At 47.8% G+C, this 24,705-nt stretch overlaps 1 protein-coding gene across 2 annotated transcripts in view; it reads right to left on the minus strand.

The window, feature by feature from the left end:
* Positions 1 to 24,705, minus strand: part of MANBA (mannosidase beta) — a 243,937-nt gene that overhangs the window by 156,471 nt on the left and 62,761 nt on the right. Inside the window, exon 7 of one of the 2 annotated variants that reach the window (XM_085636120.1) lies at positions 23,716 to 23,826. The exons of the other annotated variant lie outside the window; for it this stretch is intronic. Coding sequence (XP_085492246.1) covers positions 23,716 to 23,826 — 111 coding nt within the window. The remainder of the gene's footprint in view (positions 1 to 23,715; positions 23,827 to 24,705) is intronic. 2 annotated transcript variants of the gene reach the window in all.

Below are 24,705 nucleotides of genomic sequence, written 5' to 3' on the forward strand. Positions count from 1 at the left end.
AGGTGAACACAATTGGTAGGCCCATGCTGTGAAGGGGGAGTGGGTGTCAAATAACGTTAAGTGGTTATCAAGACTCCCACACAAAAAGAGTGTGGCAAGCACTACGGCTAATACAGCCTACGCCGACAGCACATCGCTGGCCGGCTAGTCAATACATTGTTTTATTGACTTCACTGACACAATTTGTGCGCAGGACCACTACGAAAACACGTTGATAAAAGTACAGGTCCTACAGCTCACACAGAGCACCACTCTTTTTGTGTGGGAGTCTTGATAACCACTTAACGTTATTTGACACCCACTCCCCCTTCACAGCATGGGCCTACCAATTGTGTTCACCTGAATCACGTAAAGCATAAGATATTCAAGTGACACAATGTGTCTATATGTATATGTCTTTATGTGTGTTATGTCTGTTTTTTTCCCTTTACAGGCGTTACTAGCCCCTTAATTACAGGATGGCTCATGCGGTAAAACAGTGAGTCCTACCGCTCTAACACACCACTGGTCTGGGTGCACCTTAGCGTGTGCATACCGCCGTGGTGTTCCCCATGGTCCTGATGAATGCTTAGCCGACTGGGCTCATTAAGCAGAAACATGTTGACCTTCCCCCATCTGGATAAGCCTTGTCCCACCTAATTGGCCGGCTTCTGTCCAACCCACCTGTTTTTAGTTCGGTATTTGGTTTGCCAGAATTAAATTGGTTATTGGTTAAAACCACTCACCTTTTAAATTTTTCACTCCCCTTTCCATCAAAAACCAGCTCCGCTGTAGTTCAGGCGTTGTAGCACACCAGAGAGGCATTCGGCCTCTCTGGTGGAACCCGATGATGAAGCATGTCACCAACCAGGTTGGTGAGTGAGGGTTCTCTTAAAAACACAACTTTTTGCTCACGCTGTTACTCCTATTTTGCTCCTTACTTTGTTCACTCTTTTGTTGTTGATGTATCATTAACCATGGGGGATCAAGAGTGACTGTCCCTCACCCTCTCGTTGTTATTGTGATATTTGGCAGCGCACAGCTGCGAGGGTATTTTTTTCCCGTTTTTTTGCCTTTATATTTAGCGACTCTTCAACACAACATCATGGATAACCTGGGCCTCTCTTACTCCAATGAGGAAGTAGATGCCCTTTTGGCAGATCCCTCACTGTTTTCTGATCCTTCTATTGCTCAAACTATTTCACAAACCACTGAGTGGGATAAATTAAGTGAGCAGAAACGGGGACGGATACGCACTATTCTTCACGGCACAATTCTTACAGAATATCTCAGGAACAATATAGCACCCAAAGGTTTACTGGTCACCAATGCCCCCCGAATTTTCCTAGATGATGCACAGTTTAGGAAGGAATGGGCCCAAATTGCCTGGCACTGCACCAGGGATTGGCTGGTGCTGATTATTAAAACAGCACTGAGGCTCTCAGAGGCCATAATGGTGGAAATCCAACTAACGGAAACCCATTTCAAATCGACACTAGTGGGATTTAAGAAACGACTAGAAGAACTGAACAGAGAAATGACTGAATACAAAGACTCTCTCACTCACTCAAAAGCCCAAAAATTCCAGAAAGATCTGTCCAAATGGTCCTATGTGCGAGCATATCCTTACACTAGCCCAGACTATACTCCGCCGACCAAAAATGATTTCGGCACTGACAGTTCAGCTGATGAATCCACTGGTAGTGATTCAAGCAGTGGCAGCTACAAGGCTCGACAGCGGGGGAGAGGAAGAAACAGACGACAATACAATAACCAGTCTTGGCTTCCATACCAACAACCCCCTTTTCAACCACCCCCGTTCCACCCGATGATGGGTTGGAACCCTGGTTTCTTTCCACCTCCACAGTTCCAGCAGAACCAATACCGCCCTCCTTTTTTAGAGAGGGGCAGGAGAGGCAGGGGCCGAAGAAGAGGCTCCACCCAGGTCCATTGGCAGCAAGACGAAGCAGTGGGGGACAACACGAGGAGCAAGACACAACGGGCAGGCCCCAGCAACCAATGAGTCTGATCACTAATTTATCATCCATAACACTTACGATTGATGAAACTTCAGTCCTGGAGAAGGGGCTAGGTTTCATACCTACAGCCAATTTTGATCGCTTTAAACTAAGATGCGAACTCTCCAACTTTTTCAGGAAACTCAAGCTCAAAAGTTTTTTTGAGAAAATACCTTCGGACAGTACCGACTCTCCGTCAAGTGATACTGGATTAAAGATCAAATCCAATTTTACACCTCCCCCACACTCTATACCGCCGGAAATCACAGCATTCGAACAGGCGGTTTCTAACGATGTCGAAGCCTTCATTGAACCCGACCGTTTCAAGAACATGACGGCTGGCGAATTTCAAGCGCTTCTCTCTCTGCAGTCAAACACGGACATCGTGATAAAACCGGCAGACAAGGGTGGAGGAGTAGTCATTCAGGATACCACTGCCTACGACAGGGAATGTAGACGTCTCCTTAATGATCCCATTAGTTATAAACCTTTGACTACGGATCCGTCCTTGGAACTCCAAGGTATCATTCATGATTTGGTCAATGACGCCGAAACTAATGGCTATATCACCAAACAAGAAGCGACTTTCCTCACTACTAGTGAAGGGAAGATCCCTTATTTCTATACCTTACCAAAAACGCACAAGAACAAGATACCACCCCCTGGCCGACCCATTGTGTCAGGGATTGGCTCATTACTGGAACCCCTGTCACGTTACTGTGATTTTTTTCTGAAGCCACTGATTCAATCAACAAGCACTTATCTGAAAGATACCAAAAGTCTGTTATCACTACTCCAAGGGATGGTTCTCCTGGAAGGTGTATCCTTCCTTGTGACAATGGATATCGAAAGTTTGTACACCTGCATCCCGCAGGATGACACCATCAATGTCGTGAGACGCACCCTTGGGTCCAGTGATTGGAACTACACGACCCCGCGAGAATTCATTGTCAGCTGTGCCACTCTCGCACTAAAGAGGAACTTCTTCGAATATAAGGGTGACCTTTTTCAACAAATCACAGGAACTTCAATGGGCAGCACTTTTGCGCCTTCGGTAGCCGGGTTGTATGTTTTCGACTTCGAAGAAAAATTCATTTTGGATCCCAACAACCCTTTTCTGTCAAACCTCGTCTTTTGGAAAAGGTACATTGACGATGTGCTGATCATTTGGCAGGGCTCTGAGGACTGCCTCAAAGATTTCTTTGGATGGATAAATACTTGCGATCCCCATCTCAGATTCACCCACACACATGACAAGGATGAGATGATCTTCCTTGATGTGGTAATCACTAGAACAGGTGATACCCTCCAAACCAGGACTCACCATAAACCGACGGCAAAGAATAATCTGTTACACTTTTCCAGCTACCACCCTCGCCCTCTGAGGGAAAACCTCCCCTTTGGGCAATTTTTGCGTCTCCGGCGGAACTGTAGCGAAGTGTCCACATACAAGAAACAAGCACAAGAGCTTACATCGAAATTGAAATCTCGGGGTTACCCTGACAGAATCCTTTCCAGGAGCAACAAGCGGGCCCGGAATCAGAATCGAGACGCTCTACTAGAAGACCATGTGAGAGATGATCAGGATTCCATACCTCTCACTTGTGTAACGACTTTCAATGCAGCATCAAACGCAGTCAGTAAGTCCATTAAAAAGCACTGGAATATCCTGACGAGCAACAAGCACAACTGGGATAAACCTTTATTCTCTTACAAAAGAGCAAGGAGTTTAAAGGATGCCTTGGTCCACACTCGCCCTAAGATATCAGACAAAGATCAAAACCAGTCTATTACTAGTGCGTGGGGCCTTCCTCCTATTGTTGGTCACTACCCTTGCGGCTCATGTAGCGTCTGCCACCTGACTTCCCCCTCGAAATATCTTGAACTTGAACCAGGGAGACAATGGGTGCAGAGAACGCACACAAACTGCAACTCTACAGACGTTGTTTACCTCATCACTTGTCCATGCGGACTAAGATACGTCGGGATGACAGGGAGGAAAATTAAGCAGCGCATATGCGAACATCGCAGTACCATTCGCTGTCGGAAACTAAGCACGAAATTGACAGAACATTTCCTTTTGGCCAATCATACCACGAACGATATGACTTGGTCAATCATTGAAAAATTGAAACCAGGACAAAATACCCAGCGGCTACTCTTTGAAAAAGAGCAAAGGTGGGTCTATCGCCTTTCTACTCACCTCACAGGTCTTAATGATAACATCCCGTGGAACTCCGTCTTGAAGAATTGAAATATGGGTTGTTTTCCACCATTGGGACTAACACTTTGATGGCCTCTTTGTAGCACTGCCTAGGATTCCTTTAGACCCCCTCTGTTCTCTTCGGAACTGACCAATGCAGTGGGTCACCAATAGATACATAACACAAAGCGCCTCTCTTTAATGTCCTAATGAAACCAGTAGTCACTTAGGGAACCCTCCCGTAAAGTGTAAAAAAATTATTATTTTTTTTTTGAAGAGTTTTCAGGTATTACGTGGCATGTTTAAGTAGTCAACAATCACCGGCTATTTTCAAACATAAAAAAACATGACGAAATATTTTCGCCATTATTTGTCATGCTCGCTGGAAAAACTAGCATATCCTACTCCAGCCCACCACATCTTAATCAACCAATCCCAATGGGACTAGGTCTGGGGGCTCGGCCGCCAACACACGCCCCGTATGATGATGTCACGCGTTTACGGACGCTGTTGCTATCACGTGACACGCGTCTCCGCATCACGTGATAGGTCTGCATCTGTATTTATTCCGGCTCTCACTCCATACTCACCAAGATCCGGGCCGAGCAGGACCGATCCAGGTACCTTGCGGGAGTGTGCGAGCATGGAAGTAAGTAGTTTCCCTTTACCATCGCGTCCCTCTGGTCCCAGTGAGTTTCTTTTACAAGTACCCAGACCAACAAGGTTCTCTTATTTATCTACTCCCATAGATACTATAGCTCACTACCCCCCTCTCGGACCCATGACGCAACAAATACTGGTTTACTGAGTAAGAGTTCAGCCCCCTTTTTCCATGTTGTTGTTGTTTTTTAATACCAAATTGATAGTCATGCACTGGAGCAACGGCGCCTGGCAAACACCATGTGTGCTCATTTCAGCATGCACTCCACTTGCACGAGTCCGCTATATATGTATATATGTATATATTTTTAAAGGCAAGCACTACGGCTAATACAGCCTACGCCGACAGCACATCGCTGGCCGGCTAGTCAATACATTGTTTTATTGACTTCACTGACACAATTTGTGCGCAGGACCACTACGAAAACACGTTGATAAAAGTACAGGTCCTACAGCTCACACAGAGCACCACTCTTTTTGTGTGGGAGTCTTGATAACCACTTAACGTTATTTGACACCCACTCCCCCTTCACAGCATGGGCCTACCAATTGTGTTCACCTGAATCACGTAAAGCATAAGATATTCAAGTGACACAATGTGTCTATATGTATATGTCTTTATGTGTGTTATGTCTGTTTTTTTCCCTTTACAGGCGTTACTAGCCCCTTAATTACAGGATGGCTCATGCGGTAAAACAGTGAGTCCTACCGCTCTAACACACCACTGGTCTGGGTGCACCTTAGCGTGTGCATACCGCCGTGGTGTTCCCCATGGTCCTGATGAATGCTTAGCCGACTGGGCTCATTAAGCAGAAACATGTTGACCTTCCCCCATCTGGATAAGCCTTGTCCCACCTAATTGGCCGGCTTCTGTCCAACCCACCTGTTTTTAGTTCGGTATTTGGTTTGCCAGAATTAAATTGGTTATTGGTTAAAACCACTCACCTTTTAAATTTTTCACTCCCCTTTCCATCAAAAACCAGCTCCGCTGTAGTTCAGGCGTTGTAGCACACCAGAGAGGCATTCGGCCTCTCTGGTGGAACCCGATGATGAAGCATGTCACCAACCAGGTTGGTGAGTGAGGGTTCTCTTAAAAACACAACTTTTTGCTCACGCTGTTACTCCTATTTTGCTCCTTACTTTGTTCACTCTTTTGTTGTTGATGTATCATTAACCATGGGGGATCAAGAGTGACTGTCCCTCACCCTCTCGTTGTTATTGTGAAATGGCAACACACACCCTCCGCCATAGCCGAAGCCTTTGCCAACTAATATGGCACTCTGTATGCCCCGCACCCATTGCTCAGCAGACAAGGTAAACTCCATATTGCCTGATATCTCTGATCCAACCCTATCTTTCTCCCAAAAATGAGGATCTCGACTGCCCCATAATATTGCAAGAAATCGGAGATGCCTTAACCAAACTGAATGCGGGTAAGACGCCCGGCCAGACGGTTACCCCACCAAATACTATTGGGAATTACGCAAGATACTCTCACCTGGACTGCTCGACCTGTACATAGAAGCCTAAACTAATAATGCATTGCCTGGGGGTTTAAACCTAGCAACCACAGTAGTCATTCACAAAGCTGGGTGTTCCCCTGAACGCTGCGCCTCATACAGGCCTATTTCTCTAATCAATGCTTAAGTAAAAATGTTCGCAAAGATACTGGCCCGATGGCTCATTCAGGTGCCTCCTGACCTAGTTCACCCCAATCAAAGCAGATTTATGCCAGGATGCAACACCGGACACGGCATTAGACATTTGCACCTCACACTGGTTAATAAGTCAGATATCCAAGATCCATGTGCTCTACTCCTCGTCATTTTCGAAAAAGCATTTGACTCCATCAACTGGTCCTTCTTTGAGGCTGTACTGTGGCGCATAGGCCTAGGCCCAAGATTTAGTTGATACATCGGTCTTCTGTATTCCTCGCCACAGGCCTGGGTGCCCTTTAAAGTTACGCTTTCTGACCCCTTCTCATTCCGTAGAGGCACAAGACAAGGCTGTCCCCATAACTCCTCCTCTTCGCCCTGGTGAGCGAAACATAGCCTCAACTCATTCACTGCAATGCGCAACTGCAGCAACTGATGTTTGAATCTCATTATACACAGATGACGTGCTCCTTTAGCTCCAGAACCCCCATGAAACTGGAACCTGAATACTGCATATCTTAGCACTAGATGAAGAAGCGTCAGGTCTCCGTACTAACGGAGCCAAATTGTTTCTGGTTCCCTGTAGGAACCTGGGGTCACCAGGCCCTATAGGCGGTAGCGTGGCGCGAGCCGGTCGGGCAACCAGAGGGCTATGTGTTAAGCAACCATACACCACACGCTTCTCATGGGCTAGGGACACACACAATAAGTGACGCCACACCGTTGAAATTATGCAAATACTTCAAGTTTATCCAAGTATAGCTGGTCAGCTGCAGTTCAGGAAAGAACAAGGCGATACATGCACCATAATACCATCAATCAGTAGATACAGCAATCGTGGCGATACATATGCAGTGCCTAACCTTATTCATATACCCACGCCAGTTGGCTAAGTGCGGGTGATTATAGCGCTGTGCGCGCTAAGAGAGGTCTTTCCCTGAACAGGCCGTCTAACACAGCACGATACTCGTAACGGGTGACATTGGGTACATTAACATGGAGCCTGTAGAACTGAGCGCTCCTCGTAATCAATGGCCCCTAATCCTGTGAAGTAAAGCATATAAAACAAAGCGCTACGCGCAACCATTTGCAGGTAATTACATTTGAGCAGAGCATATAATACAACACGTTACTCGTGATCCCTGGTATGGAATTACCTTCGAGCAGAACATATAACACAATGCGCTACGCGCACTCTTTGGCATGTAATTACTTTCGAGTAGAGCATATAACACAAGGCGCTACTCGCATTCCCTGGCATACAATTACTGTCGAGCAGAGCATATAATCACCATGCGCTACTCGCATTCCTTGGCATGTAATTACGTTCGAGCAGAGCATATAATACAATACGTTACTCGAATTCAGTTACAGGTAACTACTTCGGAGCAGAGCATAGAACATATCACGCTACTCGGAATCATTGGCATGTAAATACTTTCGAGCAGAGCATATAACATAACACGCTACTCGCATTCCTTGGCATGTAATTTACTTTCGAGCAGAGCATATAACACAGTGCGCTACTCGCAGTCCTGGTCTCTCCAGCTGGGGAAGCAGGGTCGGTGGCGTGAAGCGCCACACGAGGGTAATGTCAGTCAGTTCTTTGGGCGGCTTCCAGTGGGGAGGGTGACCGGACTTGAGGAGCGGGTCCCTATGCTCCGGTGCAGTTCACAGAGCACCGCGCTCAGTATTACAGAAGGGGGGACTCGGACAGGATCCCTCGGCGGGGTCTCTCCGTCGCGCAGGCAGGGGAGGGGACTCCCACGGAGGGAACAACCCGGGCCAAGTGCGGTGTGGTTTCCAGACCAGCAGGGGGCGCACCAGGGGGGATCGCGGCCTCCGGGCTTACCTCCGTCTCGGCGTCAGCAGGCGTCCGTCCTCACGACGTTAGGGGAACTCGGCCCCGACCTTGCGCACCTCCTCACACGGCTGCGACGGCAGCGACGGGGCCCTGGACTTCACCTGGGCCTCACGACACAGCAGGGCACTCCTCCAGGCCTCCAGGCCGCGGCGGTGAGCGCGCTGGCTTCGTCGTCGCAGGGGGGGGCTCAAATTAAGGATGGGGGTAAAGTGCTCAGCGGAGCACGCTGCCGGGGGTCCCAGACCAGGGCAGGGAGCGCGGGGGTCACAGCGCTAGTACCTGGTCGATCCCCGGTGACTTGGCAATCGGCTTAGTATTTTGTTCAATAGGGTAGCTTGGACACGCAGTCTCAGCTCTGGCATTCAAGGCTTACAGCTCGCTCTTGTCATGCAGTCTCAGTTCTTAAAGTTAGGTTTCAGTTCTCAGTTGACAGATGAAGTCTTTTGGCGCAGATGTATCTGGCGCCCTTAAGGGGTTCTGTTACAGGGGGTAGGAATGGAGAGGGCGACTAGATCCTTCCTAGTCAGGCTGGCAGAGAGTCTCTGGGTCCTCCTACTACTGGGCAAGATCAGTGGGATTCACAGGGCACCTCACTCACTTAAGAGGCAGTACCTAAATCCTGTCACTCTCAGAGGCATAAGTCCCTGGCTAGGCCCTACCGCCTACACTCCTAGTGGATTCTTCCAGCTCTGCTTCACCCCAATGGCCAACTCACTACAAAAGCTTCCCTCCCACTCTTAAGTAGCCCTAGGTCAGGTGACCTCTAGCCAAGGCGGCAAAAGTAAAACCCCACCTCCCTTCTAGAAGGTTCCAGCTTCTTCCAGGAGCTTCCCCACTCTAACTATGGGACAAAAAGGCGGGCTGGTATCGCAACATTGTTGTGGGTCCCAGCCAGCTCCTGGCAGCTAGGGTGCTACTATGAAAAACGACCACCCTGCAGTAGCAGGGGTCTGTGGCAGCCATCTTGGGCGAAGTAAGCACCTGCACCTTAACATTACAAAAACGAAAAAAATGAGGGAAAAAGGGCCAAGTCCAACATAACCCCCTTCCAGCCGAAAGCCAGGGTAGACCGATCAATGCCTTGATGGTCTTCCCTGCTTGGGGCGAGAAAAGGTGGACGCAGGCCCGCAACGGCAGGAGCACCCGCAGGTTCTCCTCCACTCTGGAACCCGATGGTTTCCTAACAAACCTTCCTGGACCAACGAAACCACCCCACTGGGGCTCCCTAGCTAGTTGTGGCCAGGACCGGCCCCTGGGCCGTCCAGATGTCTCTGGCCCGGGTGATCTCGCGGAGTGGGGGGCAGTAGCCCCAGGCCTGTAGTGCCTGTTGACCACTCCGGTCCTCCTCCTTGCAGTCCTAAACTGCCCCTGGTCCTTCCTCCTGGGGTTCACACCCTTAGGCTGACCAGCCATCAGGGGCGAGGCTCTCCTCCCCCTAACTCTCCTTCTGGGGTTCCTCACCCTACCCTGCGAGGCACCCTCAGACCACCACTTCCTCCTCAGTACAGGGCCTTGACCCTTCAACTGATTCCTCAACCTAGGGTCTAAACCCTTAGGCTGAGTCGGTGCCCGAGGCGAGACCTTCCTCCCTCTGCACCCCCTCCCAGAGTTCCGCACCCTCCCACTGGGAAAGGTACCCCTGGAAGTCAATTTCGGGGGGACCCTGTTAACAGAGGCCCCACCCGCCAGGTCAGGCAACCCCTGAGCCTGGCACCCCAGCCCAGGACCTAAACCCTGAAACTGGGCCAACCCCAGAACCTCAGGAGCGCTGGTTACAGTCGCCCTGGGTCCTCCTGACACTAGGGGCTCCCCTGCACTGGATGGCACATCGGGACAGCCTAGGCTCCCAACCTGGGGCTCCCTTGCGGAACTCTCCAGGCCCTGAGACTTCGGTTGGGGCACCTCGGGACACCTCCCCGTCTCACGCCTTCCTACAGATAGGTCGTGAGGCCCTACAACCCTCTCTCCCTGGGACCTAGCTGGGCTATCTGCCACTTCTCCCACCTCGCTGGGTTGGGAGATCCCTGCACCACCCCCTTCAGGTTCACACCCCAATGCCTTCTCAGACACCCTGGTGATGTCATCCTGGGGTAAATAAACTCCTAGCTCCTGTGGAGCTTCCGGTATGCTGCCACCAGTGTCCTCACTGGACACACTCATCTGGAGGGCACGCAGCTCCAACTCCTTCATCCGAAGCTCGTGCGCCATCCTCCTCTCTTCCATGCCCCATCTCTTGCTCTCCCTTTTATACTCTAATTTGGCCAATTCCCATTTTCTTTCTCGTTCCAATCTGGCTAGTTCCCATTTTCTTTCTCGTTCCAACCTAGCCAGCTCCCATTCTTTCTCATGTTCCAATCTGACTAGCTCCCATCTTAATTGCCTCTCTTTCCTCCTGTCCTCGTACTCCTCTGGAGACGCGCTCCTCCTAGACCCTGTCCTACTACTGGCCCCAGAACGTCTTCCTGGGGGCACATTCTCGGACATGTCTACATTCAGGATATCTAGGACTTCCTGGGCGCTCTCCTCCTGAGGTGCATCTGGCGCTTCCTGTCCCTCATCCCCTCTCCCTTCTGGGTGGGCTTCTACCCATGCCCTAATGGCGGTACGGAGTTCCGGCGCTTTGGCCCTCCGCATCCCAGGCACCCCCAACTCCTGCGCGAACTCCCTCAGTTGCCTCACGGTGTACCCCTCGAGGTCCGCTAGCCGGGATTCCATTCTGGCAGGTGGGGACCTAGACTCTAAGGAGAAAATTCCTAGGGTGTAGGCAACAGTCAATAGCTAACCAGGCTTCTCGCACTCTCTACCTGGACAGTGGAACTAATGATCCAGCAATCAATGTTTTTTGAGCTGTGGAACAAAAAAAATGTAGGATAGGCGTTTAATTGTGGCGCCCTTCGCCTCACGGAAGGGTGCTGTATGATCACAAGTCCCAAGGATCCCACCGCTGGCCAACAATGTAGGAACCTGGGGTCACCAGGCCCTAAGGGCGGTAACGTGGCGCGAGCCGGTCGGGCAACCAGAGAGCTATGTGTTAAGCAACCATACACCACACGCTTCTCATGGGCTAGGGACACACACAATAAGTGACGCCACACCGTTGAAATTATGCAAATACTTCAAGTTTATCCAAGTATAGCTGGTCAGCTGCAGTTCAGGAAAGAACAAGGCGATACATGCACCATAATACCATCAATCAGTAGATACAGCAATCGTGGCGATACATATGCAGTGCCTAACCTTATTCATATACCCACGCCAGTTGGCTAAGTGCGGGTGATTATAGCGCTGTGCGCGCTAAGAGAGGTCTTTCCCTGAACAGGCCGTCTAACACAGCACGATACTCGTAACGGGTGACATTGGGTACATTAACATGGAGCCTGTAGAACTGAGCGCTCCTCGTAATCAATGGCCCCTAATCCTGTGAAGTAAAGCATATAAAACAAAGCGCTACGCGCAACCATTTGCAGGTAATTACATTTGAGCAGAGCATATAATACAACACGTTACTCGTGATCCCTGGTATGGAATTACCTTCGAGCAGAACATATAACACAATGCGCTACGCGCACTCTTTGGCATGTAATTACTTTCGAGTAGAGCATATAACACAAGGCGCTACTCGCATTCCCTGGCATACAATTACTGTCGAGCAGAGCATATAATCACCATGCGCTACTCGCATTCCTTGGCATGTAATTACGTTCGAGCAGAGCATATAATACAATACGTTACTCGAATTCAGTTACAGGTAACTACTTCGGAGCAGAGCATAGAACATATCACGCTACTCGGAATCATTGGCATGTAAATACTTTCGAGCAGAGCATATAACATAACACGCTACTCGCATTCCTTGGCATGTAATTTACTTTCGAGCAGAGCATATAACACAGTGCGCTACTCGCAGTCCTGGTCTCTCCAGCTGGGGAAGCAGGGTCGGTGGCGTGAAGCGCCACACGAGGGTAATGTCAGTCAGTTCTTTGGGCGGCTTCCAGTGGGGAGGGTGACCGGACTTGAGGAGCGGGTCCCTATGCTCCGGTGCAGTTCACAGAGCACCGCGCTCAGTATTACAGAAGGGGGGACTCGGACAGGATCCCTCGGCGGGGTCTCTCCGTCGCGCAGGCAGGGGAGGGGACTCCCACGGAGGGAACAACCCGGGCCAAGTGCGGTGTGGTTTCCAGACCAGCAGGGGGCGCACCAGGGGGGATCGCGGCCTCCGGGCTTACCTCCGTCTCGGCGTCAGCAGGCGTCCGTCCTCACGACGTTAGGGGAACTCGGCCCCGACCTTGCGCACCTCCTCACACGGCTGCGACGGCAGCGACGGGGCCCTGGACTTCACCTGGGCCTCACGACACAGCAGGGCACTCCTCCAGGCCTCCAGGCCGCGGCGGTGAGCGCGCTGGCTTCGTCGTCGCAGGGGGGGGCTCAAATTAAGGATGGGGGTAAAGTGCTCAGCGGAGCACGCTGCCGGGGGTCCCAGACCAGGGCAGGGAGCGCGGGGGTCACAGCGCTAGTACCTGGTCGATCCCCGGTGACTTGGCAATCGGCTTAGTATTTTGTTCAATAGGGTAGCTTGGACACGCAGTCTCAGCTCTGGCATTCAAGGCTTACAGCTCGCTCTTGTCATGCAGTCTCAGTTCTTAAAGTTAGGTTTCAGTTCTCAGTTGACAGATGAAGTCTTTTGGCGCAGATGTATCTGGCGCCCTTAAGGGGTTCTGTTACAGGGGGTAGGAATGGAGAGGGCGACTAGATCCTTCCTAGTCAGGCTGGCAGAGAGTCTCTGGGTCCTCCTACTACTGGGCAAGATCAGTGGGATTCACAGGGCACCTCACTCACTTAAGAGGCAGTACCTAAATCCTGTCACTCTCAGAGGCATAAGTCCCTGGCTAGGCCCTACCGCCTACACTCCTAGTGGATTCTTCCAGCTCTGCTTCACCCCAATGGCCAACTCACTACAAAAGCTTCCCTCCCACTCTTAAGTAGCCCTAGGTCAGGTGACCTCTAGCCAAGGCGGCAAAAGTAAAACCCCACCTCCCTTCTAGAAGGTTCCAGCTTCTTCCAGGAGCTTCCCCACTCTAACTATGGGACAAAAAGGCGGGCTGGTATCGCAACATTGTTGTGGGTCCCAGCCAGCTCCTGGCAGCTAGGGTGCTACTATGAAAAACGACCACCCTGCAGTAGCAGGGGTCTGTGGCAGCCATCTTGGGCGAAGTAAGCACCTGCACCTTAACATTACAAAAACGAAAAAAATGAGGGAAAAAGGGCCAAGTCCAACATTCCCCTTCCTAGAAACCTGGAGGCCAAGGCGTGGCAAGGGTCTATCTCAATCCAAAGGCTTAGTTCCCAATACTTAGGAATACATATCTCAGTGATTCCAAAGTTGACCTGGTCCCTCAACCTAGAATTCCTGGTGGTCCGTATAAAGCCAGTCTTTTGCACCTGGGCACCGCTCTCGCGACATATCCGACGCAGCGTAGCACTGTTCAAAATGATAATCGAAGCACGCTTTCTCCATGTTCTGTGGCTCCCAATGGAAATCCATACAGCCTGGTTCTGAACTCTCACCTCGAAGATTGGAACCTTTCTATGGGCACACAGGCACCCCCATAACGTTCCAGTGTTGTCAGCACACATATGATGGTGGCATGGGAATGGCAGACATTTGCTTCTATTATTGGGCCTCCCAATTCCTGGTAATCAATGACTGGCTCTAGGTAGACCCATCTAGAATTAGATAATGTCCTACACATAATGTACTGAGGTCTACTCCCCCAATTACTTCAGGAGCACCAGGGTAGTGGTCCAGGTGTAGTGTGCCGCACTGCTAATGATGGGCTGGAACAAGAAACTTATACAATGCACTCCAGTATGACAGGGTGCTGGCTTATCCAAGTTTCAGAATCGAAAGGATTTGTCAAATGGGACAAAATAGGCATCACACACCGAGGTGATGTCTGGTGCGTATCAGCTATGAAATCCTTCCCAATTCTCCCCCTCCACCACCCAATTTCACAAATGCCTGTGTCTGAGACACGCACTCTCCGGCTACTGAGGAGACACCACTGATCACCTGGTATACAATCAGCATGAGGCTCAAATCCTACAGGGCTCAATAGGGAAAGGGGGGAGAATTTTATGAGAAACATAGAACACTCGTACTTAACTGCCTCTACACATATGACTCATTTAAACAGAAAAGGACTCTTGGGTGGGTACTATGGAGGAGGCAGACTGGAGATGTTGGCATGGCCCACCGCACCCTTGCCATATCGGACCGCCTAAGACTTATCCAACTTTGCAATTTGCACGCCACCTACCTCACACCAAAACGGCTATGGAAAGCGGGGATATGGAACACATCTGACTGCCCCAGGTGCTCATCTCCAGAAGCGGACTTCTTCCATGTAATCTGGTCGATATATAGAGAGAGAGGGTGCCCTCAGAAACTCGAGAAGATGTGGGGGTGATGGTGGATCTACTCAGGGATATTAAACAACCTCTAAGCTGGATAGAGGGAGGAGGGTTGCAGGAAGGAACGGTATCGCCAGAGTCGGAAGATAATAAAAAAGGCAATTGTAAAGACAAGATGTTATGGTGAGTCTTTAAGAAAACAATAAAATTTGTTTATAAAATATAAAAGTTTGAGTTATGTGGGTTGCCAGAGTTACAAACGAAAGAGATCTCACTATTTCATAGAAGTTCCCAGTAGAGAAGGCACTTAACACTCAACCATGAACCGATGGACTTTCCGCAAGGCATAGGGTAGGAGGCTTATTAAAGAATGAATTTGGCATTTGTAGAGCAAACATCTCTGAAAGGCCTTCATGATGCCAGAACTGAGAAGTTTTGAAAACACACAAGATGGCAGAGGGAACACTCAGCAGAACAGATTTTGTGAAACCTCCTGAAAGCACAATGCTTCTTGTTCTGATGCAAATACAGTGGGGGCTCATACCAGAGAGAAGGTCTGACAACAGAGAAGGAATGATCCCCTCATTGTAATCTCACAAATTGAGAAACAACCAGTAGGAGTGACAATCCTGAGGGAAGGGGGGATGCTAGGGCGTGTATCTTTGTAGCATTTTCTAAATAAGCATTTACAAAGCAATAGGTCTCGCAGTTACGCAAGTTTGAGCTATTGGCACTGTAAATGGCTATGCCTTTTATTTTGGTTTTAAAAATATAAAAAGGCATAGCCATTTACAATGCCAATAGCTTAAACTTGCGTAGCTGCGAGACAATAGCAAACGTATGCGCACACACAAATAAAGCAGCCAACGCACATAAATAGAAGCTCACGTCTAGTGAATACGCACACAACATGCATACCGCGCAGACATACGCTAAAAACACACACATATGCAAATTATACAAGCACACAGCCCACCCACAAAACATATATGTAGCACGCACACACTAAAGCTATATAAAACGTTACTGCATACATATTAACTCTTACGTTTAGGCACGAGTGCACACGTACTACCACTCAGAAACGCGCACTAACACGCCAAGAACTTCTGTTCAGAAAATATCCTTCGTATAACTGTTGCTACGATTACTGTTTAAAAGTAAAAAAATTAACAGTAAGAGATGTTCACAAATTCTGCTTGTAACCCACGGTGTGGATTACAGGCCGACAACTTGCAAAGGATAGCGCCAAAATCCCCATAGCAGAGACTAAAATGGGAAATCATATTTACAGATGAGACGGGCCGGGGGGGGGGGGGGATTGGTACAACATTAGTTAAATGATATTTATAATTTAAAAAATAGCATTTCCTAAGAACTGGAGGCATGTTCCCCGTCGCAGGTCCTGTAAAAAAAAGAATTCACTGTCGGGCGCGCATGTCTGGATAAGGGGAGGCATAAAATTGGCTTTATTGGGAATGCTCCTTGTTGGGACCCATCCAGTCCTGCGTGAATTCTTATTTTAGAACAAATATTTTAATTATATTCCGTTGTGCATGGATTGTGAAGAAATTGCAATAAGAAAATATAAGTCTTAAACTGGTATTTAAGCGACAACTAAACCAACTCCCTACATAAATATCAAAGAGTAGGATATATATATCTATATCGTGTGTGCAGACATGTATCATAGTCGCACAAAATTGTCTTTATTTCGGAAATTGTAATTGTAGGTAATGATGACGCGTTTCATGTCATTTAATTAACAAAGAACACGCAAATGCCACCAGTGTGCTTTTCATGGCCTGCAAACATGCGTAGAGATAATGTCACCCTTAATCCGTTTCCATACCTACGGGCCACAATTAAACGGCCGTAGCGCCTGTAAACAGGGGTAAGGCGCTGCAATGTAATTGTAAACACACCGTGTGCAGGTTGTGTTTCACCGGCCAACTATAATCTCTACTACTTTGAAAACCACGTGTGTCCTACTTCGCACGCAGTCTACAAACACCCATTCAGATCACCAATAAACAGCGTTCTCGTCGGTAAACACACACCCGGGGGTACATGTCTACAATCACCTCATCCACAAGGCGCCTTCCATTTCAGCGCCTTGAGGTGGCCGTGGAAGTTCAGACGCTATAGAAATAACCCGCTCATAAGATGTCTGTCAGCGTATGCGTGGATAGCTGATACAGAACACGAGTCACATAAAACTGACTATGTGGAGAGAGTAAAATGGCAGATAAGCACGGCGTGTAAAGCACATCTGTCTTGCAAGTAGAAACATAATTTGAAGATGTACAGGTGGAGGGCGCTCAGCGCCTACAGGACCACATTATGCACCAGCACTAGTGCATCTTCAAGCAGTTCACGAACTCTGGTTCCTGTACACTCGTGCAACACATGCACGACTGCTTTAAGCATCTGTATAGCGCTGAGCTTACGACCCCCTACATCTATGTAAGAAGTGTTGAGCAGAGATCTGCATGACACAGTGAACCCCCCCATGTGCCCCAGTAACCACATCACCTGCAATCAGCAGTGAAAAGTCACCATCTGCCTGTGCCCCCTAGAGCCCAGGCCAGTCGTGCCTGCTGTAGCCCCAAGGCGCATAGAGGGCGCCGGAGGCACGGGCAGTTCGGGGCACTAAAGGCACACGAGGCACCAGCAGAGCAAGTGCTAGAGTTTGGGGAAGGGCAGCAGGCAGAAATGGGGCACAGAGCAGGCACAGTGCATTGCACGGGGACGGCGCAGGGCACACAGCGTATCGGGCCGCATGTAATTATCGTGTGGGAGCCCGTGCACCAGGGCACAGTGGTAGAGATGGCACGGGCGCCGAACAGACAAAATGCAGGGCATGAAGCAGTGCACGTCGGTACAGGTAACGACCAGCATTGCGCAGGGTTTTCTGATAGTGGGCATTTGTGCAAGTTGGAAAGGAGGGAAATCTGCTCCCGGAGTCCATCACTGCGCCTGTAGCTTGCTAACAAAGGAGCGCGCTTAGCCGAGTCCGCCACTTCAAGGGAGCTGAAATCATATTCTGCCCAATCTGAGAAAAGCGCACTGTGAGGTTCAGGGTGAACTGCCTTAACGTGCCCGAGGTGACCCCCGGCTCCCCCAGGAAAGTCCAAGGACAGATCCAGGTACTGGGAGAGCCGGAGCTGGCATACGTCCCAGAAAAGGGATGAGTTCACACGAGGGAAGGGCTCTGATAAGACAAGCACTTTATATTTTTCAAGAAGCCTACCCCTCATTATGCCCGGAGTGAAGGTATCGCCGCCGCTGGCCCTATTCGGCGCGAAAACCGGATGTCAGGAGGAGTCATGCCTGTCGTGGGGCGGGACTTCCACCTTCCGCGGGAAGCCCACGGAGTAGCTGGCCGAGAGGAGAAGTGGTGACGCGGGGCTTCCATGCCTGAGGGAGAGCCCCGCGATGGGGGCAGAAGTAAGGAGAACCCCTGGGTCAGATGTGGCGGCTGAGGCCGCCGATGTCGCCGATGCAAGTGCGGGGCTCCCATGAGTGAGGGAAGCCCCGCGTGTGCCAGGTCATGCGAGGAGGAGGAGTTGAGACCAGGGGAGTCCTGAGACAGAGCCTGTAGCAGCCACAAATGAGCCCGGTGAGTGGGGCTCTGTTGGACCGTGGGGGCTGGTGCGTGTGTTTGTTATTGAGTCATCGAGTACGCGTGCACTGGCTTGGGGCGGCTGGTGCGTGTGTGTTTGTTGGCGCAGTTACTGGCTTGCGTGGACGGAAGGGGGACAGGAGATGTGCACACCGCGTGGCTGTACGTGCGCGTACACAGGCTCCAATCGCCAATCGCCCTGCGCGTGCCCATCTCCTGTCCCACGTCCCAAGTCAGCAACAATAGATCTCGCAGGCGACAGCGCTTTCGCGCTGCGTTCGCCAGGCGAGACCTAAAAAGTAAGGCCAGTTCATAAAAGGCTCTACGAGCAAAACAGAGCACCTTAACTTGGATCCACACAGAGACAGAAAGCCAATGTAGATTCCAGTGTTCCTTAGAGACCATATCCATATCAAAGTTCCTGAAGTTAAAAAGCAACTCCCACAGTATTCTAAGCTTCCTGCAGAATATGGTTAGAGGAATAAGGAAGACCCAAGTAATCCAACCTGGAAACGTTACCAGCATTGATGACACTGACTCTGTAATGCAAAAGAATAAGTGGAAGAACTTTTTTTTAAGCTCCTCCTCTAAAAGTAGCAAAAAAACGACTGCAGTAGTGGGCCAAAAAGCAGAAGCCCAAGATAATTTCTGACCCAGCACAAGAACGTCCATTTTAGAGGGATTATGACTAAGGAAGTTACTATTCATACAGTGTAGGATGGTGGCCAGTCACCCTTTCATGAGGTCTTGAGGTTTTGCAAGCAGGCTTGTAAAGTCTCAAAATAAGCTGTGTATCATCAGTGTTAGAGATTACCTTAACCTCAGAGGACTTAATGATGTTAGAGGCCATAAACAGACATTAAAAAAATAAGCAAAAAGATTTGAAGGACTCCGCACTGAATTGAAAATGAATCAGCCCGGTAATGTGAAAAAGAAAGCCAATGACTGACTTATGAAAGTAGAAGTAGAAAGCAGGCAAACTAGTCCCTGATGCTTCTCTGCAGACTCACTGTCTCAATGTCCTGGAGAAATTAACCGTATCAAATGAAGGAGACAAGTCTAACAAAATGAGGCAGATGAGAACGCCCTCATCAAAGCCCTATCTGAAGTCATTCAACATGGCAACAAGTGCTATCTAAGTACTATATCTAGAAAATAAATATTTCCCAGCCAGCACAGCCGACATTTCTCACCAACTTTGGTGACTGCAGGAATGAGGGATATTAGACTATTATTATTCTATCTTCTGTAAAACGGTCCAAATTTGAACCTTCTCAGAAGAGTTAATAATTCCATCTTTCCACCCTTCAGGAACAATACCAGATGGTAAAGAGGTATAAATAATGAAATGCAGGAATGACTGAAGGCACTAAAGATTTCAGAATACTGGCTGGACAGAAGCTATTCGGGACTCAAGACCTTTAAATCTGTTTCGAATTCAGTGGCAGCACCCTCACCCTTTACAGATCATCTATTACAAGGAAGGACTGGCTATCTTTCAGGGAGCGCTAATACAATGTCAGGACCCAAGGCCTTAGGTTGTGTGATGAAAGTCACATCCAAAACATGAGCTTTAACCAAAGAGTAAACTTCCCACTGACATGCAGCAAGAGAGTGGATATTTATTAAGGCTACAAACCGAGGAGAACTGGGCGGGGACACCATTGAAGGTACAATAGAAATAGATAAATTACTACTTTCAGAATAATAAGTGACATAAACGGTATTAGAGCATTGGAATGTTCAGCACTCCATTGAATACAATGGAGTGCTCCGTGCTTCTATGGTCAGTAAAAGCCGAGAGCAACATTCCAATGTTGCTTCTGTTCACAGCTGCTGCTGTGAACAAAGGCCTCTTGGAGCCCTAGGGGATTTAACCCCCCTTGGGCTCCGAGAGGACTTTATTTTATTTGTTAGAACATTTTGCCCTCTAGTGGCAGAATGTTCTAATAACCTTATAACCCCTCGTAGCTGAGCTATACTGGCCATTAAAGTCCCGCTCCCTTGTTAAATGCCCTCGCCTTCGGCCAGGGCATTTAATGCTGGAGCGGGCCTTTAATGACCGGTATAGCCCACTACGGTGGGCTATAAGGTTATAGAAGAGGTGGCAAGGGGGAGTAGGCATCAGAGAGAGAGAGATAGATGATTAGTCGGTGGGGGCTTAAAGAAGGGTTAGAAATTACTGGGGAAGGAAAAGTACAACTTAAACTGAGCAGTGTACTTAAGAAAGCAGCGTCCTCCCCAAGTCCACGCGGATAAATGCAGGCTGGCTTGCCTTCGACACCCCACCACCTTGCCCACTACACAAACATACAACAGCCTCTCCAATAATTGGGATCTTCCCTGAACACACAAGACTAGAGCGGAGTCTCCAAGTAAACTGAGAAACTTGAAATGGACGGCAGCAGGGAAAGTGAAGACAACCTAAAAAAAGAGACTTCCACAAGTGTAAAGACAGTTTTGTGAAAGAGAAAAAGGCCAAAAAGAAGAGACTACAACAAGTGAAGAGACAGTTATGTGAAAGAGAAGAATGCCTAAAAAAATACTACAGCAAGTGTAGAGACAGTTATGTGATGGTAAGCCCAAGTCATACCCAGAGTTAAGGAACAGAAAAAGATCTACAAAATGAGTCAATGTAACACCAAAGTACTTAAAAAATCAATTGATATCAAAAATTAAAATCAACGGTTACAACTATTAAAAACGATTAATAATGGCTATAGACCAAAGCAGTAATACCGCAAAAAAGAAAGCATAGCAGAGCCAGGAACATGCTCCAGAACAGGCAGTCAAAGGCCTAGCTGGGCAGAGTGTCAAACGAGCAATTAGTTCACCAAGCATAGGCTTGGAGGCATATTTCTGGATAGTTATGGAAATCACAACTTCTTGAATGTACCCAGGTTAGGCTGTCACTTCACCGACATGAGTAAGTCTTGGTAACATAAATGTAAGTCTGTGCTCCAAGATGTACTCATTTATTTCTGAAAAAGGCATTCAGATATCATTTTATTACATTTTACTTCACAGAATTGCAATCAAAACACACTCAAATGTAATTTTGAATGAACTTTAAATTCGTTCGGTCTCTTTTGCAGTACCAGGTACCTGTCTTTTATTTTTCAGGTTTTTTTTATGGTACCCCCTATCAACAAATAATATCGATAACTATAAATAGAATCCAAGATAGCATACAGGCACATTCACAAACTGCGACCATTGTCAAGTTGTAAATTTCAAAATATTGAACCATCAAACCAGTACATATGAACGAGATCCCACAAGAGTGATGCAGAGGTATCCAAATAGGTCACGGAGGGCTGGATGACGGCAGATTTTCAAGAAATGTACATCGGATACATTTATATACAATTACTCTAAATAGGACTCAATTTCAGAATCAGTGATTAGTTATCCTGACAATCTGGCTTGGATCCTCAAGACACGTGTAGGGTTCCTCAAATAAAAATAAATTGAAATTTCCAGTACACCAATCAATAGTGCAGTGTAAATAACATAGCAGACGTACAGTTCCAACACCTGTAAAGCATGTTTGCGCAACATATACCTTGAAAATAAGAACATTTAGGATCTGGTTACTAGTTTCCCATTAAATTGCAATTGCTGTGCAAACATCAGTGGTGGCCACCACAAAAAAAAAGTGAGGGGGCGGGGGAAAGCGCAGGAGGGGGTTAGTAATAATTTTTTAAACGGAAGTTACCTGTAGCTGCTGAACCCCTCCCATGCTATGAGAGCAGCATGGAGATTGGCCTGAGCGGGCTGCTTTGATGCTCCACCCAGGACAGGGAGCCTGTGCTGTTTCTCCAGCCCAGCTGTTCATTACAGCCCAGTGGGAGAAACCTAAGTGCGCATGTGTGTTTGGCCAGCCTAAGACAACTGCCAAGCACACATGCGCACTTAGAGGTGCACAAAGCAGGCCTCCTCTTCCCTCCCATGGCCCCGGCCCGACCATCCCTACGCATGCCTGCTCAACCAGCAGATGAAAAATAAAATGATGATAGCAAGCATATCGTTTTCTTTTTCACCTGCTGGCTCTGAGCCAGTGTGGCAACACTGCTCCGCCATTGCAAAGGAGCCGCCCCTGTAAGACACCTGTTTGCAAAGGGAACGCAATTATAAGTGATAAAAAATGTATTATTGGCAAAAATTATTGTATCTGTTACATTTCAGAAGTTCAAGCAAGTCGGAATTTAAGGTGTGAAAAAGGGCCAATATATACTGAGACATGCAGATCTTGTTACGGTACCACAACAAAACCCATGTTAGGCCCCCTTTTCAGAACATAATAAGGGATAGTTGAAGACTGTCGCACCCAAAAATTCGAAGCAACTCGATATCGGATTTAAACTGGTGCAATATTCAACGCATCCAACAGCAGCGCCCTTGTAATCAGGCCCTTAATTGTGAAATTCATAGCCAACGTTCTACGATGAGACAATGATAGCAACAATCATGCCAGTACCAACATCACCAATGTATTTATAACCAACTGTTTTGGTGAAGAACTTTAACTTATTGCACTATACACAGAAACATTGAATACACCGACCAGGAAGATAGGCCTTGTTGAGAGATGGTAAAAGATGAGCCTTAGCTGAGAGACAGTAAAAGATGAGCTATATTGAGAGATGGTAAAAGATGAGCCTTAGCTGAGAGACAGTAAAAGATGAGCTATTTTGAGAGATGGTAAAAGATGGGCCTTAGCTGAGGGACAGTAAATGATGAGCTATATTGAGAGATGGTAAAAGATGAGCCTTAGCTGAGGGACAGTAAAAGATCAGCTATATTGAGGGATGGTAAAAGATGAGCCTTAGCTGAGGGACAGTAAAAGATGAGCTATATTGAGAGATGGTAAAAGATGAGCCTTAGCTGAGAGACAGTAAAAGATTAGCTATATTGAGAGATGGTAAAAGATGAGCCTTAGCTGAGAGACAGTAAAAGATGAGCTATATTGAGAGATAGTAAAAGATGAGCCTTAGCTGAGGGACAGTAAAAGATGAGCTATATTGAGAGATGGTAAAAGATGAGCCTTAACTGAGAGACAGTAAAAGATTAGCTATATTGAGAGATGGTAAAAGATGAGCCTTAGCTGAGAGACAGTAAAAGATGAGCTATATTGAGAGATGGTAAAAGATGAGCCTTAGCTGAGGGACAGTAAAAGATCAGCTATATTGAGGGATGGTAAAAGATGAGCCTTAGCTGAGGGATGGTAAAAGATGAGCTGTATTGAGGGATGGTAAAAGATGAGCTTTAGCTGAGAGACAGTAATCAATGCTAGTTACCTTTGCTGATTTCTCAATCCTGTATCCTCCCTCAAAGGCAAAAGTCAAGGACACGTTGTAGCTAGACTGGTTCCCATACCCATTAGGCCACCAAGGTTCCACTGAAACACTCTAAGGTAAACAAGGAAGGGGGATAAAAAGAATTAGCATTAAGTTTGCATTTATCAATTATATCATCCTGGACTCTTAACCAAACCTAAACAAGCATTTGCAATGCGATAGTTCTCGCATTTGCGAGAGTTTAAACTTTTGGCATTGTAAATGACAATACCTTTTATTTATCTGTTTTGCTAATTAACGCATATATAAAACGCATTGTCATTTACAATTCCAATAGCTCAAACTCTTGTAAATGCGAGACCTATTTCATTTCAAAGAAGCAGGTGCCATTGTCCCGGGCTGCTTGGAAAATAAAAGTGCACATGGCAAGCTGAATGTTGCAGGAAAGCATTTCGTACCTGCAGTAGGAGAATCTCTTTAAAGAAAATAGTGCTTACAGACTAAATGAGACATTCTGTGAAACAACAGAAGTAAAAGGGCCAGTCTTCATGGGAGGTTACAAATGAAGACAAGTTGGTTTTAAGGAGGGACTAACATGCCTATTAATGAATCAGAAGCCTGCATTTATGAAGGACAATGACACAAGCCAATGACAAATATGGATGGAGAGTGGGCGGGGCTTCAAGTTCATACTCAAATACAGCATGCCTCGCAGAGCAGCGCATGCACTGCCAAGGCTCGACCTAAAAAGTAGTGGTTGCGCATGAAAAACTATTTAACCCTACCACTAGCAGGTTCATAAGGAGAAATCCCTTGAAAAAGTATGCTGGATAGGGAGCTGTGTGGCATGTAGATTAGAACAATTTTCATGCTGCACTTTTCAAATGTTTTGGTATCCACTTCCTTTCTTCTGCTAAAATGATTACTCAGGTGTGTACGTGTTACTTTAGCAAATAATATGGAATTCCATGTTTCTTCCTTAAAACTTGC

Source organism: Triturus cristatus, chromosome 2_1 (genome assembly GCF_964204655.1).
Source record: "Triturus cristatus chromosome 2_1, aTriCri1.1, whole genome shotgun sequence".
NCBI classification, from domain to species: Eukaryota; Metazoa; Chordata; class Amphibia; order Caudata; family Salamandridae; genus Triturus; species Triturus cristatus.